The 17,059-nt window shown below is 49.8% G+C and overlaps 6 protein-coding genes across 6 annotated transcripts; 3 read left to right on the top strand and 3 right to left on the bottom strand.

The window, feature by feature from the left end:
• Positions 1-1,693: 1,693 nt before the first annotated feature.
• On the bottom strand, positions 1,694-3,122 carry BDW70DRAFT_11645 (NifU family protein). Its single transcript, XM_073734649.1, has 2 exons — positions 2,651-3,122; positions 1,694-2,585 (listed from the first exon to the last, which is right to left on the bottom strand). The coding sequence occupies exons 1-2, from the start codon at positions 2,966-2,968 to the stop codon at positions 1,833-1,835; spliced, it is 1,071 nt and encodes a 356-aa protein (XP_073598188.1). The 5' UTR covers positions 2,969-3,122; the 3' UTR covers positions 1,694-1,832.
• Positions 3,123-4,652: 1,530 nt separating this feature from the next.
• BDW70DRAFT_131606 (zinc finger HIT domain-containing protein) lies at positions 4,653-5,874 on the top strand. Its single transcript, XM_073736012.1, has 2 exons — positions 4,653-4,788; positions 4,846-5,874. Exons 1-2 carry the CDS (start codon positions 4,718-4,720, stop codon positions 5,333-5,335), a joined length of 561 nt encoding a protein of 186 aa, XP_073598187.1. The 5' UTR covers positions 4,653-4,717; the 3' UTR covers positions 5,336-5,874.
• Positions 5,875-6,719: 845 nt separating this feature from the next.
• On the top strand, positions 6,720-11,276 carry BDW70DRAFT_166006 (putative Ras guanyl-nucleotide exchange factor RasGEF; the record flags this gene model as incomplete). Its single annotated transcript, XM_073741879.1, has 6 exons — positions 6,720-7,255; positions 7,321-7,651; positions 7,718-7,903; positions 8,278-9,755; positions 9,803-10,231; positions 10,842-11,276. Exons 1-6 carry the CDS (start codon positions 7,010-7,012, stop codon positions 11,274-11,276), a joined length of 3,105 nt encoding a protein of 1,034 aa, XP_073598186.1. The 5' UTR covers positions 6,720-7,009.
• Positions 11,277-11,607: 331 nt separating this feature from the next.
• On the bottom strand, positions 11,608-12,928 carry BDW70DRAFT_131599 (putative PP-loop ATPase superfamily protein). The gene has a single exon (XM_073736011.1). It carries the CDS (start codon positions 12,911-12,913, stop codon positions 11,645-11,647), a length of 1,269 nt encoding a protein of 422 aa, XP_073598185.1. The 5' UTR covers positions 12,914-12,928; the 3' UTR covers positions 11,608-11,644.
• Positions 12,929-13,155: 227 nt separating this feature from the next.
• Positions 13,156-13,956, bottom strand: erg2 (C-8 sterol isomerase ERG2; the record flags this gene model as incomplete). The annotated part of the gene is made up of 3 exons (XM_073740422.1): positions 13,156-13,493; positions 13,578-13,604; positions 13,674-13,956. 3 exons carry the CDS (start codon positions 13,954-13,956, stop codon positions 13,156-13,158), a joined length of 648 nt encoding a protein of 215 aa, XP_073598184.1.
• A 1,570-nt stretch (positions 13,957-15,526) lies between these two features.
• On the top strand, positions 15,527-16,559 carry xgeA (putative endoglucanase). Its single transcript, XM_073734634.1, has 2 exons — positions 15,527-15,984; positions 16,040-16,559. The coding sequence occupies exons 1-2, from the start codon at positions 15,665-15,667 to the stop codon at positions 16,437-16,439; spliced, it is 720 nt and encodes a 239-aa protein (XP_073598183.1). The 5' UTR covers positions 15,527-15,664; the 3' UTR covers positions 16,440-16,559.
• The last annotated feature ends 500 nt before the right edge of the window (positions 16,560-17,059 follow it).

Raw genomic sequence — 17,059 nt, 5'->3', positions numbered from 1 at the left:
CTAATGCAGGATCGCCGCTCGGTAGTGATAGAACTGCGGAGAGAGCTTTCAAGTTTGGCAGTGGCTGTTCAGACCAACCCCAATCACGAGCACCCTTGTCCATTGATAGCCCTTTTGCCCTTGTGGCGATTTGCCGCTTGATTCTCCCGTGCAGGCATGTCTTCTGACAGGATGACAGCATGATCTTGGGAGGGAAGTCGATGGTATGCACCGAGATTCCATGGAGGGGCTCAATTCAACCCCTCGCTTCACTAGTCGGCGAATGACAGCAGGCCCGAAAACTCACGGATCGCTTGATCGTCTTACCCCGATGTCAATATCAGACCTGCAATCCTACAATATAACCTATGTTATTGATATGGTGTCTTCCAGAGTATCCCGTAGCGCTAAGTAGTCCAGCTACGTAATATGGTACGTGCTTCGACGGGATCAACCAGCGTCATGATATCATCTTCCTCAGCGACCCAGAGGATGCGTACCTGTCTACCCGTTTCCGTACGATCAGGACCTTTTTTTATATTTGCGTGGCATTCAGTGCGCAAAGCCTAGTGCCGATTCTGGATTCCAATCCCAAATATGGGGTACATTGTTCAAGTACGTTAGGTCGAGCCTGGTCTTTGACTTGAAGTGATGAAGCCACACAAATGAAACCACATGTCCTTTGCAGACTCGACTGATTCCTGCCGAATGCAAACCCCCGGCAGAAAGCAAACATCTGTGGCTAATCCTAGAGGTTCTTTGCTTGTCTCCCGATACCTTACCCTTCCAAAACGCCGAGTATATGACCCAGACCACTCCCTGCCAACATCCTTTGACGGACACTATACCGATTACCGTTGACGGCCACGAGCAGAAAATGCGGGGTACATATGCGTCCGACTCCGCCGTCACGGGACTCGGACCATATTACCATCACTCGCATTTAGAGAAGACAGGGGCTGGTTTGCATGTTCATTTTTGAGCTGCCAAATTAATGCCGCGCTATATATACAGGTTTATATGCCATGCAATGGCTTTGACAGCTGCATTTATCAGCCCCGTGGTTAGTCACATTCATCGGTGCAGATTTGGATTTGCTTTGACCTGGCCTCGCTTGGCTTGAGCCTTGGGAGTTGCTATTCTAGACTCCACCTTGTTGAGCCCCTCATCTCCACACAAAGCGCCGTCTTGTCTCTAGTCTACGGTCTCGTCTTCGCCTCTTGGTCTTCGGTCTTTACCGGCACTAGCCGAAACGTACTTCTGTAGCTTTATTGTACCTTTTGACATTAAGAGCTGAGCTGTGGAGACCGCGCTAAGTATATACGAAGAGCCGAGACCCGAGAGAAGTGAATCCAAAGATGGGAGGACCTGATTGGATCCTTTCAAGCTTGCTTTGTTTCTCCTTAAACGTTGTTCAAATGCATCTTGCCATTGTGAGAGTTCCTGGTGAGTCAATCGAATGTAGAGCTTACGAGGGGCTACCCAGGGTTAGTAAGGCTTCAGAGATCGACCTTCCGTGACCAAGATACATGTGTTAACCTTGTATCCTCAAATAATTCCAACTGTTTCACTAATGAAGGATTATTTTCGGAAAATTTTTGAATCTACAGTTCTGGATCAAAATTATTGATTAATTACATGTTCCATCTATCATTCATTGATATGCATGAACTAGGCAGAGAGTACAGAAAGCTCTCATATTGGTGGTGGGGTAGTGCTGGATGTATTTATATTGGTTCTTAACGCCTCACAATCGCGCCAAGTGTGGCCAGACTTTGATACCCAATGTAATATATTGTACAGAATTGGTACTAATCGTTTTATTATCTATAAAGTCAAATACGAAGTCTTCTCTAGGGCGCCGAATCCAGAGAAGAGGGAGCGGTCGCCTGGGCACCTTTTTGCTGTCGGAGCTTCTCCTCAAATTTGGCAAATTCAAGCATAGAAATCTCCTCCTCTTCGTCAAGGACCTGCTCGACGCCCTGGACCTCTTCGATCTGTTTTCGGTAAATGCAGTTAGTCTCGTGTCCGAACCAGAGTCTAGTGAGATAGAATGGAATCAAACTCACATAATGCATGAGCATAGACTCTATGCCATTGCGCAGGGTGACGGTGCTGGAATCGCACGTCCGACAAGCGCCTCGCAACTTTAACATAACGATCCCATTCTCAAATCCTCTGAACTCAATGTCTCCCCCGTCTTCCTGGATTGCAGGCCTAATTCTCGTCTCCAAAAGCTCCTTGATCATACTGACGACTTCATCATCTTCTTCGTTGTAGCTGAGCGAGTCCACTTCGCCACCTTTCTGCCCGCTTGCTCCACTCTTTTCCACGGTGTTGACGATCGGTTCGCCCGAAGTCACGGCTTGGGTGATAAGACTGAATACTTCGGGTTTGATGTGAGCCCAGTTGGTATCACTGGCTTTAGTTACTGTGATGAAGTCGGTGCCAAAAAAGACTGACTGCACACCATCGACGTTGAATAGGTTTGCGGCAAGCGTAGATGGGTGCGGAGGAGCAAGAGTAGAGCGCGGGGAGAGGTACTCCAAGAAGGAGGTAGGGAAGCCTTCGGGGAGGACTCTGTGGTTTGGAATGAACTTCAAAGCCTGAAATAAGCAGCAGAATAGTTAGTATCGGTTCTGTTAGATATAAGATGACCTCTTCGGCTTACATCAGGGTTCGGCGTCGACTCGGTTTGAATGAAGATAGTTCGTTTGCCAGTGGGAGGCTGCCCGTTGACTCGGCCGTGAGCTGCAGACAGCTGGTGCGGTCGCAACGTCGGCCTATGCCGGGTCTCTGAAGCGGTGATTGTTGGTAAGCGTGCCGAGTTGTGAATACTTCTAATTGACCCAAAAGCAAAGGGTCTAATTGTCCGAGGGGAAGCCTCGGCAAAGTTCAAAACCTGTGCTGCCAAACGGTGGCCGAGAATGGTCCGCTTGACCATATTTGCAGATGTTGAGCTAGAAGCCATTTTCGCGATCGAGAACATCCAAGAGATATTATGTGTTGTGCCGCGTTGAAAGTATCGCCTCCGGATAAGTTTTGAATCATGGCTGGCTAGGGACTCTGACGCAATATAGTCACGTGATTAAAGCTGACAAATTATCTTGCACCCAATCATAGCAAGCATATTGTGATCAGATGAACCGGTTCGTCAATACACCTTAATACACCTCTGAATCCATAGTGGAGACTCTATGGACAGAGAGTTTGATAATGCTGCCAGCAGGCCATAGAATACGGGCATGTCCGCAAGGCATATGTAAAGCGCGCCTTGCAATATGCATCAAGAAGAAGTCTAATCTGCGAGCTCCCGAGAATCTGTAGCCATTGAGCACATTTTGAGCTGATAATCTCCTCCGCTGAGCAGTGCGATGTCAAGCCAAACCATACCTTTCATGAAGAAGCAATTACGAGGCCTGGATGTGGTATAGTCATAAGTACACCCTGACACCACTTTCATTTGCCAGTAATCGTTTCGACGTGGAAAAATTGCACACATTAAATCAACGGTGCCAGCTATAGTTCCCAAGTGTCTTCATATTGGGTTAAATGATAATAGGATCGAGCGGCAAATTTCCCCAGCACAATGTCGAGCAAATGCTCCATAAGCTGTCGGTATCAACATTCAATGTCTCCGTAACCCAGTTCGTCCGGTCCGCTGTCTGCTCATTCGTGGAACTATAGTTGATTGGAATCGGAAAATCTCTAGCTCGTCTGTCAACGACAACGGGTAGTTCGCCAATGCGCGGATAAAGCAGTATCAAAGTATCAATGAATCAGGTGGAATTCTGCGCCTGTCAACAGTTGGAAGGTTGAGGCTCCTCAGAATCAACTCAGTTCTGAGAGTTCTCGGAAGCATCCATAAGACACGCTGAGACTTTCAGTGGTTCCAGTTTCTGCTGCAGAGAGCTACAGGCTTGGTGCAAGTTCTCAAACCTTCATGAAGGATACTGAAGCTAATATTCCATTCCGGCACGGTTTCTCAGAGCTTCCCGATAAGTGAGAATACAATGATTGACTTGTTCCATATCACGAAGCAATGTAATACGATGAATACATCACAAAGATCAGACTCGTCCGTACCGCGTGAGTCGCTAGTCTTCCATACCTGGGTGTTGTATAGGTAGGGGGCTTTCGTTTCCCATATAATCACGGAGCTAATCATGAAGTATATATTGGGAAGTTCTGGTTGTGATGACGTGGAACGTCGAACTAACCGTCACGTAATCACTTGACGATGAAACAGCTTTCTGCGGTGTTCTTCTCCTTGAGCAGACGTTTGCGTAGATATTGCGTGACTGCCCCGGGCGTGCGCTATATATGCCATGAACCCCGGCAAACCAATCAAGCAATTTGGGACAATTAGACACAAAAGCCAGGCAACAAATAAGACCAATTCATATCTTGTATAATATTAGTCAACATCGGAATGCTATTACTGCAGGAGCAAAATCAAAGGATACACTCTTGTACAAAGTGTCTATGAGCCAAAATATTCAGACTGATTATGGTATTCTCTTATGTTTGTGGTAGCTGTGCTGTGACGTACTTGAACTTTGCCACCAGGTACAAAGTACCATGCGGCATGCAGTGTGTATCGCACGTGACTTCCTACCGTATTTGATGTCTGCAGTTACTGTGCCGTGTATTATCACCACTGCGTTCCACTACTAGCAGTCATGGAACGGACAGTGCGACGGTCACTTAACTGACAATACTCAACATAAGAACAAGAATGACAAGTCTTTGTGAGGTCTGCGCTTCGGAGCCTTTCAAATACCGATGCCCTACATGTGGGCTTATGAGGTAAATTTCCCGCTCACTGATCTGTTCCAAGAAGCAAGCTCTTATTCACGTCTACAGCTGTTCTCTCGGATGTACTCGTACACATAAGATTTACTGCGCCCCTAAGGCGCCCAAGAACCCTGAAGATGCGACCGAACAACAACCGCATCCCAGTGAAACCAATGGACATATAACCGGTGCGGAAGGACAGCCCGTTGCGGATGGACAAGACTTGGCACCCCAGAGACTGTTGATACAGATTAAAGACCTTTTTGAACGTTATCCGCCGCTCCGCGATCAATTACGAGACATCTATAAGGCTACTCTGGAGGAACAATGGGTAGAAGGACCGGCGCACAAGGATAGACCACGCCATTCTGGAAGAGGCAAACCAACTCCGCGCGGCCATGGGCCGTGGACAAGGGAAAAGGGCTTTAGGAGGGGTCTGGGAAAGGTTCGAAAATATCGGGGCCAGTGTGAGGATGGCTCGGAGACCGGCAAAGGCGCCGAAGGCTTCATGCGGCTTCTGACTCTTGTGAACGAGGGGCATTTGCAGGAGCACCAGTGAGGGTCCGGTTGGTGCTGTTCTTCTTACGAACGACACGAGTACTCACTGTCCGGTGGACAAAATTCAGACACGGGACGCATGCAGGACATCGAAGATTAGTCCAGCTATGAGCCATCAGACTTCTTTTGCTAAGGACAGAGATGATCTTGATATTACAGCAGCGCCGTCACTTCTGGCATATCCTCACGGGTCGTCCGCGCTACGTATGTCGCTCAGTTCCAGATACGATATAGGCTGGGATCGACTGGCCGCTGTGAGACACGCGCATGGAGGCTGGTGCTAGGCGTCTGCCAGAATTCGGACGGACTTACTCCGGGTCTCAAATGGCCTGGGCGAAGTCCAGTGCTTTTTTTGTCTGCTCCGCATTATGAAAACTTGGGACCTGTACCGTATAAGCCTGCTACAGCCTTGAGGCATCAACATCACCAGAATCAGTCTCAGAAACATACTACCATAGTTTTTATAGTGCTGTATATGGTCGAATATTACTACGGATTAGACAATGTTTGGTGTGCAAGGATGGGAACTGCTCATTTGGCTCTGCTCTATACCACATACTGATATTGACGAACCCCGCCAGAAATGTATTTTCCCCGCGAGTTTCACCCACACTGGCAGACTAGTTTCGTCATCTATAATTTTCGCAGTTTCAGATCAAAGCTTCAGGTTCAGGTTGAATGCAAACACATCCGCGCATTCCGTGCTCTCCTTTTCTGATTTGGAACGGCTATTGGTTCTGCTGAGAAACTTGTCTTTGTATTACGGTCTGGGGTTGACCGCGCGATTCGTCCAGGTCCGTCGCTAGTAAGATTTTGGTTTCTAGTTTTCTGGCCTGCGATTCGACAGTTATTTTTTATCCTGCTATTCTCCCTCGTAAAGTCACTCATCTCCGCGAATAAATAACCAGCTTTTGATTTGCTTAGCCGCTAGGCGTAACCTACGAGCTTGGTGTGTGCACATCGGGGTTTGCGCTCTGCCGATCTTGAGCGGGCGCGCAACTTCCGCTGAACGGTTGAACCTTCGGATTTGAAGTGAAGCCTGGGCTAACTGAGATTCTCACCTCTCTAGTCCTCAATCTACGCGAGATCTTCATCGAAGTCACTGCTGTTTCTGAAATCCCTTAATTATTGGTCGCGACCGGGAGTTTTCCTCTATTACTTGGTCCGCTCATTCAACCCGCTGCCTCCGTGGATTGTGGCTGTCTCGGTCTAATAAGATCTTTTTTGACGGGGACGGGGTATATGATCGATCAACCACTTTGTTCGATTCTACGTCAAGCGGTGAAATCGTGAAACTTATCCATCTTATTCTTCCGTAATCAGCAGGTCGGAGCCGTGCCAACTTGCGGTCTACTCATCCTTATTGTGTCATCCGTCGATTGACCGGGGAAAAGGAGGAAGAAAAGGAGAGGTTATTGCACGGCCTTCGAACTGCGTTGAACATATCGACGAGTGACAATTTGCAACGGATTTACAAGCGAGAAAAAACAGTGTAACGCCTGGCAAAGGGGGAAGTCTTTTCGAGTTGATTCAAAGTGACAATGGATAAGCTGCCGTGTCCGCCTCGTCTATCTACCTAGCCGTTGGTCCTTGCGCTGTCGTATCCTGTTTGCTTGATCGACCTTTAATCGCAACGTAGGCCCGTCCACCGATACGCGTGATCGAGATTTCCAATATGGCCTCCCAACCCTCGAGAAGGGAACGGGCTTCCAGCGATCGGGCCCAGGCAGGCCTCGTCCCTCAACGACCGGGTCTACAAAGTCGAACAAGTTCCGCTCCGCCCGGGGGATTATACAAACTCGATTCATCCAGAACTGCGATTGAAGGTGGCAGTAGTGTTGGACGGACACTCGTTGAGGAGGATGAAAGCTCAACATATGGCGGAGGTTCCGGGGTCTCATCACCCCAGGTCGGGTTCGAGGTATGGCTCCGACGTTTCGTGCAATTGGGTCCTAGAAATTCCTCTAACGATCGAACTTTATCTAGGCTAACCAGGCTAACCTCAAGTCGAGCTTTCCGCATGTGAGCATCGCTGTTGTTGGCGGGGACAAAGTCGGCAAAACGACCTTTATCCAGAGCGCCTTGGAAATGAAACATCCTCTTACCTCGCGATCTACAACGAAGAAGATGTCTTTAGATGGGACTGTATACGTTGTTCGCTTAGTGGAAGTTCACGTGGACGAGATCTCTTTCGATGGCAATAGAAGATTAAGATGGCCACTGCTGGGGAACGATTCACCCCCCAGCATCGACGGCGCGCTGCTCTTGTACGATGCGAATCGCCCTACTTCTGTTCCAGAAACGTCAAAGATGCTAGGTCTGTTTTGTCCGGGCTCCTACCGGGTCTCTTTGACTAGAAGCTTACCATATCTCTCCTCTTCAGAAACATTCGTCGCCGCCTCCGTCCCTTTCGTGTTGGTTGCCACTAAATGTGATAAGACGAGTCCTTATGGACCATTTGAAACATCTTTTGGGAGCTACGACATTCATCGAACATCTCCCGAGTCGCCTCAGAAGCAGAAAATGTGTATTGCTGTTATTTTGCGTGACGTTTTTAGCCAAAGAGAATGTAAGTAAAAAACAAAAACCCGACCGCTGCCCCTTTACATATGACTCTGGGAAAAAGGGGTGACACCGAGAGAGCGAGAACAATGGATTCAGCGACTGCGGCAATATCCATGTTTACGGCCTTCAGCATTTGATATGCTTGGTTGTATGGATGTGTGCTTGAAAATTGGTCGACAGCCCATCAGGATTCAGGCCTGCCTCGTTGGCACTAGCTCGCTGGATTTAGCTCGTGTACCCTTTCTTGCCATTTTTCCCCCGTTGATCCTGGGGGATCGCAACTCAAACCCGCACAAACAGGACCAATGCCGGCTTCACTGATGTTTCTTGCGGTAACTGTTTCAGATATTTGAGGCTAATCATATAAATTAGTTATAGCGGAGAAAAGTCCCATCTCCAACACGCACGAGTGGCATCACACTCGCGCCCGCTCAGAAACCCCCACCTCATTGCTCGCTGGAGCCGCGGGCGGCCCGTTTGGTAGTGCTCTCGATACTGGAGTCGAAGGGTACGGCGTCGACCGCCATCCCGCAGACTCAAAGCCGTCGCCAAATCTGGCTTCTAATGCACAGGGTTCACGATTTGCCCGGAGCAATTCGCATCCGGTGCGACCACATACACCACCTTCCCGGTTGAGTTCCCAGAAAACTTCAGCGACTGGCGAATCGTCGCCAGGTAAGGATCAAACCCGACAGCGTCTGATCCAATCGGCCTGGCGTAATAGTGGCGGCTCGGATGCTTTCAATGGCTTTTTGGATATGCAAGACGAATACGATGAACCACGGAGTACCCCGTCGAGCCCTGAGAGTAAGGATAAGGCATCTAGCGAAAGTTCCACAAACGAAACGGGCTTCACATTCGATGAACTAGTTGATCGTCTTGTCGCGCCGCCAATCTCAAAGCAAGACTCTAAGTTTGCATCGATATTCCTCTGTCTTTATCGGAAATTCGCTGCCCCGGCTACCCTCCTGAACGCGCTTATTAATCGTTTTGAGCGGAATGAGAAAGATATCACGGATCAATTAACTCGCATCGCGGACCAACTAAGGCTTCTCAGTGTCATTGCCCAGTGGGTTTCGGAGTATCCCGGGGACCTGGCGTATCCGAAGACAAGAAAGCGGATTGTGGATTTTGTCTCAACTCTCGAAAGGAGCCACTTCTACATGTTCGCGGCCAAGGAGATTGGTTCGTACCTGGAAGTAAATGCGGAAGATGATGACGTCGGGTGGGCATTCAAGGATGGAGAAGTCGAAGCACTCGACGAGAACGAGATTCCCCCTGAAAATCTTGTTAAGAACTCGCCATCCACGTTTCTAGGTGACTTCTCAATTGGAAATGAATGCGAGGACGACAATCAAAACGACGATGAAGAAGAAGACCCTATATACAGCATGAGTGCGCTGGACCTCAGCGAGGGCGTGCACGATCAGCCAATGAATCTATCAGCCACATTATCGAACCCATCTTTGGAGAAACCCGGCAATATACCAAGTCAGTCGTTCACATTCTTGAGCATTGACGGTGCGCAAAGAGAAGCAAGCGGTATGGACTTGCTGGGGCGGATTCCGTTGACAAAGGTGGTATGGCGGCAACTGATGGAAATTCCGGATGAGGATTTTGCCAACGAGTTGACTCGCATTGATTGGATAATGTTCAACACTTTCCGGCCGCGAGATCTTGTGCGACATGTGAGTATCTCAGGACCGGACAAGGATAAGATCCAGAGTTTGAAGCATGTCAACCGCATGATCAAGCAATTCAATCATGTGGCATTCTTTGTGGCAAGTGTAATTTTGTTGCGGGACAAGCCGAAGCACCGAGCACGGGCATTAGAGAAGTTTATGAATATTGCTCAGGTAAGTCCGCCATCTTACTGTTACCCGACCTGGCTAATCCATCCCAGAAACTCCGCCGCCTGAATAATTATAATTCATTGGGAGCGGTCATTGCTGGGATTAATGGGACGCCGGTACATCGGCTTAATCAAACCCGCGAGCTTGTCCCGCCGCAGGTTCAAAAAGACTTCATGAGACTGGTAATTCTTATGGGTACTCAGAAGAGCCACTTCGCCTACCGACTGGCATGGGACAACTCCTTCTCCGAGCGCATTCCGTTTTTACCACTCCACCGCCGCGACCTCGTCTCAGCCGAAGAGGGTAACAGGACTTTTATCGGCGACAACCGCAACCGGATTAACTGGAAGAAGTTTGAAGTCATGGGTGAAGTGGTGCTTGGCATTCAACGCAGCCAAAAGACCCCCTACCCACACCTGCACCGGTACGACGAAGTTGCTAGGTTGATTCTGGACACTAAACTTTCAGGCGATGACGAGGTATGTATTTTACTTCTCTCCTAGCGAGTAGACTATGTGCTGACTCGCTCAGGAACTGTATGCCCGCAGTATGCAGGTTGAACCTTCCACCGGCGGCGACCTAGGCCGGAAAAAATTCGGCTGGCTTCGATCATAACCATACCGGCAATATCAATATAATGAGAACACATGTCATAATGAGACATCAGACTCCTACCTACCAACTGTCACGCCCCCACGCTCTGCCCCTTGATGAAGTATTAATGAAACGCTCACGATTTGATCGTCCTAAGATAATGTACATACGTACTGCTGAACATATGCATCTTCCCACATCTTACTACCTACTTAGCACCATTCTTTATACTTGGGCAAATGTAATAAGTTAGCAGGCCTATTCGCGGGCTTATTGGCAGACTCGATTCGTTTAATTCCTTGTTTCTCAACACTTATACTTATTATAGTCACGTGATAGTACTAGATATCGGAGATGCAGCGCGGCGGCGAAAGTCGGACTTATCGGTCAACATTCTACATTATCCAACACTTAGCAAACTTTCAATCTCTTCCGCGAATTTCTTCCAAACGAGTCTTCAATAAACCTCGTCAGCATAATAGCCCATATTACAAGACTTGCCAAAGTCCAGCGAGAAATCCAAATCCAAGAATGTCCGCAAGCACAACAGCAACCGCAAAATCCACGTACCGTGCCATCCTCCGCGAACTCCCCCGCCGCTCCCTCTCCTCACCAACACCTCTACACAACCGAATCCGCGAGGCATACAGAAAACCCACTTCGCAACCTTCTAATGGCGCCGGCGAAAGCGTATCGGAGGGAGAGGCCGTGTTGCGGCGCCTGCAACAAGCAGAGCAGTTTGCGCAGTATGCGCGCGCACAGAGGATGTATGCGATGCTTGTTGACCGGTATAATCCGGGATCTCTGATGGACGAAGAGGAGAGGGTTAGGCTTACGGCGAGGCGAGTGGGGTTGGATCTGCCGGAGCTGCCTGGGGAGCAGCAAAAAGGAAAGGGAAAGGGCGAGGGTCAAGGGGAGGGGAGTGTTTGAATTTTGATTCAGAGGAGGGAAATTAGATTAGAGGCATGCATGACTCAATGGACATAGATCGAGAGAGAACGTCATGGGGGTCAATGTTTGTATTTATATGTAGTATATTTTGCTCCAATGGCTTGGGTTAGGTTAACTGGTATTGCAAATACGTTATGGTGTTGGTGCTGTCTATATGCAAGGCTAGGATGCTTTTCATACAGTGGCTCGTTAGGTTGCATGGCAATGGTCCCGTCTTCAGGGCTGGGCCTGCCTTCTGCTTTTAGGGTGCAGGATAGGTTGACCAGACTTGATCAAGGGAGACACGTCCCAAACAATTCTGAAGTATTTCTGGTAGTTCGTGATAGAGCAGATTTTGAGATCACGACTCATCCCGCCAACTGAACCTGCTCCATCTGCCTGCGTAGGGTCGTGCTGCTTTCTTCTTCCTCCGCATCAAGCTCCAACTCAATAGCAGCCTTGGGTCTGTTCTTATTCAGCCCCTCGAGCAGAGTGCAAGCATGACACGTTCGCTGGCTTGAGATATACCCGCATCGCTCGCACTTGCCCAGTACCTGGCCGACCTTTGACGTCTTCTGTGTTTGTTGTCTCTTCGGCTTGTTGGTCCTCTTGGGAAGCGGAACTTGCCCGGCCCGGTGCGAGGGCATCTTAATTTCCGTCTCCAGTTCCGCAGCAGCTTCATTCTGCGCAAGAGCCGTCTCCATCTCCGCCATTTCACCACCGCGCGTCCTTCCATTCTGACTTCCGCATCCCCCAATCGTAGATACGTCCTCCGCCTCCCCGGCAGCGGCCGCCTGCCCACCATCCGTGATAGGCACAAGCACCGCCATCTCCTCGCCACTCCGCACAATATCCAAAATTGAGCTCGGCCGAATCTTCTCTAGATCCTTGATTAGCGTGCGCGCACTCCCCCGGAACGCCTCAGGCGAGTATATGCACTCCGTGCTAAAGTAATCTAGCTGTTTATGGTGCGCATAGAGCACAATCTCCTTCTCGTACGCGTACTTTAGCGGCTTGCTGCGCTTGATGTCCGACGCCGCTGACCCTGTAACGATACTCGTGCCTCTCGATAAACGGGAAAGATCACCACGCAGCAGATTCATCATCACTGTTTCCGCCACATCGTCCGCATTGTGCCCGGTTACAACATGCTTGATGCCCAACCGCTCCGCACCCCGATCCAGCGCCTGCCGCCGAAACACCCCGCAGTATGTGCAGTTACCCTTTTTTCCAATCTGCTCGACGACTTGATCCATCGTCCATCCGTATAACTCGCCATAGCCCACAATGACGAGGGGCATGTTGTACTGCACAGCATTGCGCTTGACGGTCTCAAGGCTGTCGTCCCGGTAACCCCGAATTCCTTCGTCTATAGAGAGAAGGCAAAGATCTAATCCGTAGTCGTATCGCTCGTTCAGGGTTTTGAGCACTGAAGCCAGCACAGTGCTGTCTTTTCCGCCACTTGCGCCGATGGCGATGCGCTCGCCGGGGTGGAAGAGGGAGTTTGACGTGATCGTTTCGTGGACTTCGGTTTCGAATACCTCTAGGAAACATTCACGGCAGAGCTTGTGCCGGTTTTTGGGACGGATAATGACGGCCCTTTCCTTTTGGCATTTGACGCACAGAGACGGAGCCATAGTGTCTTATTGAAGTGCTAGCTGATTGCGGGGAGGAGGGGAAAATCCATTTTTCGCCATTTTTGGGGATTTCGATAAGACTGATAACGAAGCTTAGTCATGAGGCATTTGTTTGGTTTGCATAACACACAGGGGCTCAATCTAGACAGATTCCCAAATTCTATTAAAAAGTATTAAACGATGTAGATACATGATACAGTTTCTATGAATCATAATGCCTGTATTTCCCATGAAATTATCCCTTACATCTTTCCCTTGAGCAGGTTGGATATCATCTCCCGGCCGGTAATGCGCGAGGTAGCCCACAGAGTCGGGAAGTCAAGAGTGCTCGAGAAGGTATCGGCATATCCGAAAAAAAGCATGGGGGGAATCCAGCCGCGGGCGTACTCGAGCGCAAAGCAAGACGACTCCATCTTGTACTGCTTAACCTCGCCGCGGCGGAGGTGGTGGACGGAACCGGCCGGGTATACTTCGGGCTCGTACGAACCGGGGACGTAGGCGAGCTGAGTGCCCTGGAGGATGTTGAAGTAATCATCTGCGGTGTGGCGGCCAGTGTGCCCTTCAGTTCCAATGGCGGTGCCTGAGTTCTGTTAGTTGGCCTTCTACACATATTCTGCGCGTACTTTGGGAGAGGACGACGGGTGGACGGAGAGCGCGAGCGTACCGAAGATGATAAGATACTCCGTGATACCTGTAGGAGAGATCGTTAGCACACATCATTGGGACTGCAAGCAGGTTCGGGAGAAATAAGGGCACATACTAGCGTGGATAATGTACATAGCGCCCATAGCGCCCCCGGCGTTGTTGAAAACCCATTCCTCGTCCTTGTTCAGGTGCGTGGAGCCGACCTTCTCGTCTAACTCAGAAACGATGTACTGGACAATGGCGCGAGTGTCATTTCCATGGGCAGCGATTGCGCGCTGGGACAGGTCGTGCAGATGGTGGTGGTCGAAGATGTAGAATCGCTCCAGGCGGGCGTCGAAGAACCTGTAGAGCCCTGTAAACAACGCCAGAAAGGCGACTGCGATACTAAGACAGCGCATTGCGTACGATTAACGAGGAATTGGGATGCACAATCACAGAGGAAATGCTGATGAAAGATAGGAAGACGTCAGAAGGAGATTTTTATGCAAAGAGTTGGCGTTTGTCCGCGGAACCCGTCAATAATGACCTGATTTTTTCCTTTGGTTGCCGGGAGACTTGGCGGCGATCAATAACGCTCCGCAATGCCCCAAAATGCCCCAACATGCCCCAAGGCTGCCTTTACCGCACTCATAACTCTGCGGTCTTAAGCGGCCAAGTCGTAGTGAGGCTGTCATGAGGTTGATCAAGCAGGTCCATGACTGTAGCTAAGAAAGCGCCCGTGCAAATCAACAACTTTCTAACGTCGTCAAATAATCTCTAGATACGGGGGTAAATATTGTTCCCCAGAAAGGAGCTCCAGAGCATATTCAGCTGCCAAGTCATTGGTTCATGCAGTCTTTCCGGCCTCCGACATGATCAGATTCGTCGTTATTCGGAGAAAGGTAGGTAGGGTTCATGACATTAACGAACAGTCGAATTTCCCTCGTGGACCAACCTTTCAGCGGTTGCAGTGTGGCTCTGGATCTCTGTCACAGAGTTCCGCGCGGCCTACTATATCCTTGATCCTCGGCTGTATTGGGACATACAAGTATCCGTTCGAGGCTCGGTACTCTGCCAATTCAGAGTAGATCATCTGAAGTTGCTATAGTCTACCGATCCTCAGCGGGCGAGTGGAAGCTATTGACTCCATTGCTTCACAATTTCCAGATTCAACGGGCTTTAAAGGAAGCTTTAGCGTTTTTTTTTGCACTAGTAAGGAACGCGGAACTATATATACTTCCCGCATATAGGTCACCTGCTCGGCCAAGGCGACCTGTGGCCTCACACTGCCGGACCAACTAATCAAACCAAGTTCTCTCCTTCCAAGTCTTCTTCCAAGTACAAGGAGATATTACGAAATCCTCCACCAATGTGTTTCCAATATTCTTCCACAAACGTCAAGAGCCATTGGTCTAGCTCCACTGACCTTATTTGAGTACGTTCTGCTTTCAGTGGAAGCTTGTTTCATGCTGAGGCGAAGGGGCAAGGTCGGTCCACCAGCTCGGTGTTAAGCAGACCTTGTTCCTTGATGAATCTCCAGACAAATTGGCAAAGCCAATGGCAATAGTAAGACTTTGCTTGCTCACTACGATATATTGATTAGGCTGACGATGGAAACTTCCCCCGCCGGGGTCTGCAGCAGTGTGCAGAATGCAAGTCCCGCACAACAACGGCACCAATGTCCTTGGGCGTGCCGATCCCCGAGCCTTATCCCAAAAGATTCAGGACCTGGAGAAATGGCACCCCTTTTTGATTTGACAGCGCCTATCAGATGCCATAAACGTGGATCTGACTGGTGGCCATGGCTTTATTGTTCCGAGAGTCTTCGACTCCTCGCTCGTTTTGTTTGAGGTCCTGACTCCGCACTCCAGTACCGTTTCGCCCGGGATTGATGGGATTACGGACGTCGGAACCAAACTCTTAAGGAAAATCGGGTCTTTGTGACGAATGGCACACCAAGTTTGGAGATATATCCGACTTAATATACTGGATGCGTTTCGGCTCACAGGATGGAGATTGTTGGCTCGAGGGAGATAAATAGCAGACGGCCCATGACGAGAAGCAAGCTTTTGGCTGTGACATCCAGTTCACGGAATCATTTGCTTATCGCCTGTTGACTTTGACAACATGAAGTTGCTTGCTCTTTCTCTGGCCTCGCTGGCCTCGGCTGCCACAATCACTCGCCGTGCCGACTTCTGTGGTCAATGGGACACCGCCACCGAGGGTAACTTCATCGTGTACAACAACCTCTGGGGCCAGGACAATGCCGATAGCGGCTCGCAATGCACTGGCGTGGACTCCGCCAATGGCAACAGCATCTCCTGGCATACGACCTGGAGCTGGTCTGGTGGCTCGTCCAGTGTTAAAAGCTACGCGAATGCCGCGTATCAGTTCACGGCGACCCAACTGAGCAGTCTGAGCTCGATCCCGTCTACCTGGGAATGGCAGTAAGTCATGGAAACTTTATCTCCGGCTTTCAGCGGTTCTTAATGCGGTCAACAGGTACTCTACCACCGATATCGTTGCCAACGTGGCCTACGATCTCTTCACGAGCTCCAGCGTTGGCGGAGACTCTGAGTACGAGATCATGATCTGGCTGGCCGCTCTGGGCGGCGCGGGCCCTATCTCCTCCACCGGCTCTTCCATCGCAACGGTAACCCTTGGCGGAGTCACCTGGAACCTGTATTCCGGCCCCAACGGAAGCATGCAGGTGTACAGCTTCGTCGCCTCATCCACCACTGAGAGCTTCTCGGCCGATCTGATGGACTTTGTCAATTACCTCGTGGAGAACCAAGGCCTGTCGACCAGCCAGTACCTGACTCACGTGCAGGCCGGTACTGAGCCATTTACTGGCTCCGACGCCACCTTGACTGTTTCCTCTTACTCAGTCTCCGTCTCATAAAGATGTGGCCTACCTTAGCTTGTGGCAAGAATAGGAACCGCGACACCCGAGGTGGTCTGTGGGAAGTGGATGAACGGGGTTCGGACATGTTATCTATAGGTATTTCGTTACTCAATGCATTCGATCTCGTTTATTCGCGGTTCCCAAACGGCGCCTGAGCCAGTCAGGTCTTAAATAATCGGGATCAAATTAGAACGCGTCGTCTTAAGCGCTTCACCGGGTCAAGCGACTTGAGAGCCTATGGAGGCCGACACTGAGGCAGTTCGGCGGCTACGCAGCGAAAATAGCAGCCTCTTGAATCTGTTCTCTAGTTCCACCAGCCGAGTAGCTCGCGCGCTTATTAGGCTTGCGATTGTCGTTCTTTACTTAGAAACGTTGGGATTGCTTTTTTCCCCCCTAAGCGCCCAGGCTGCTACTTTAGAGCTAGGCGCCGTGAGGAATGTTGTCAGGCCACCGCAGGTTATACGTATCAAACAAGGCTGTAAAGGTATCGAGCTTGAACAATTCATCAAGTTACTAGTACATATCGAATAGCTATTGCATTGAAAATCTTGAAGGGCCATGGAAATTATAGATTGTATAGTCCTGTAAAGCGATGAAAGCGGCGATATTTCAGGCCA

This window comes from Aspergillus foveolatus (assembly GCF_047715535.1).
Source record: "Aspergillus foveolatus strain CBS 279.81 unplaced genomic scaffold BDW70scaffold_11, whole genome shotgun sequence".
Classification (NCBI taxonomy): Eukaryota; Fungi; Ascomycota; class Eurotiomycetes; order Eurotiales; family Aspergillaceae; genus Aspergillus; species Aspergillus foveolatus.
This window is presented reverse-complemented; position numbering and strand designations above follow the sequence as displayed.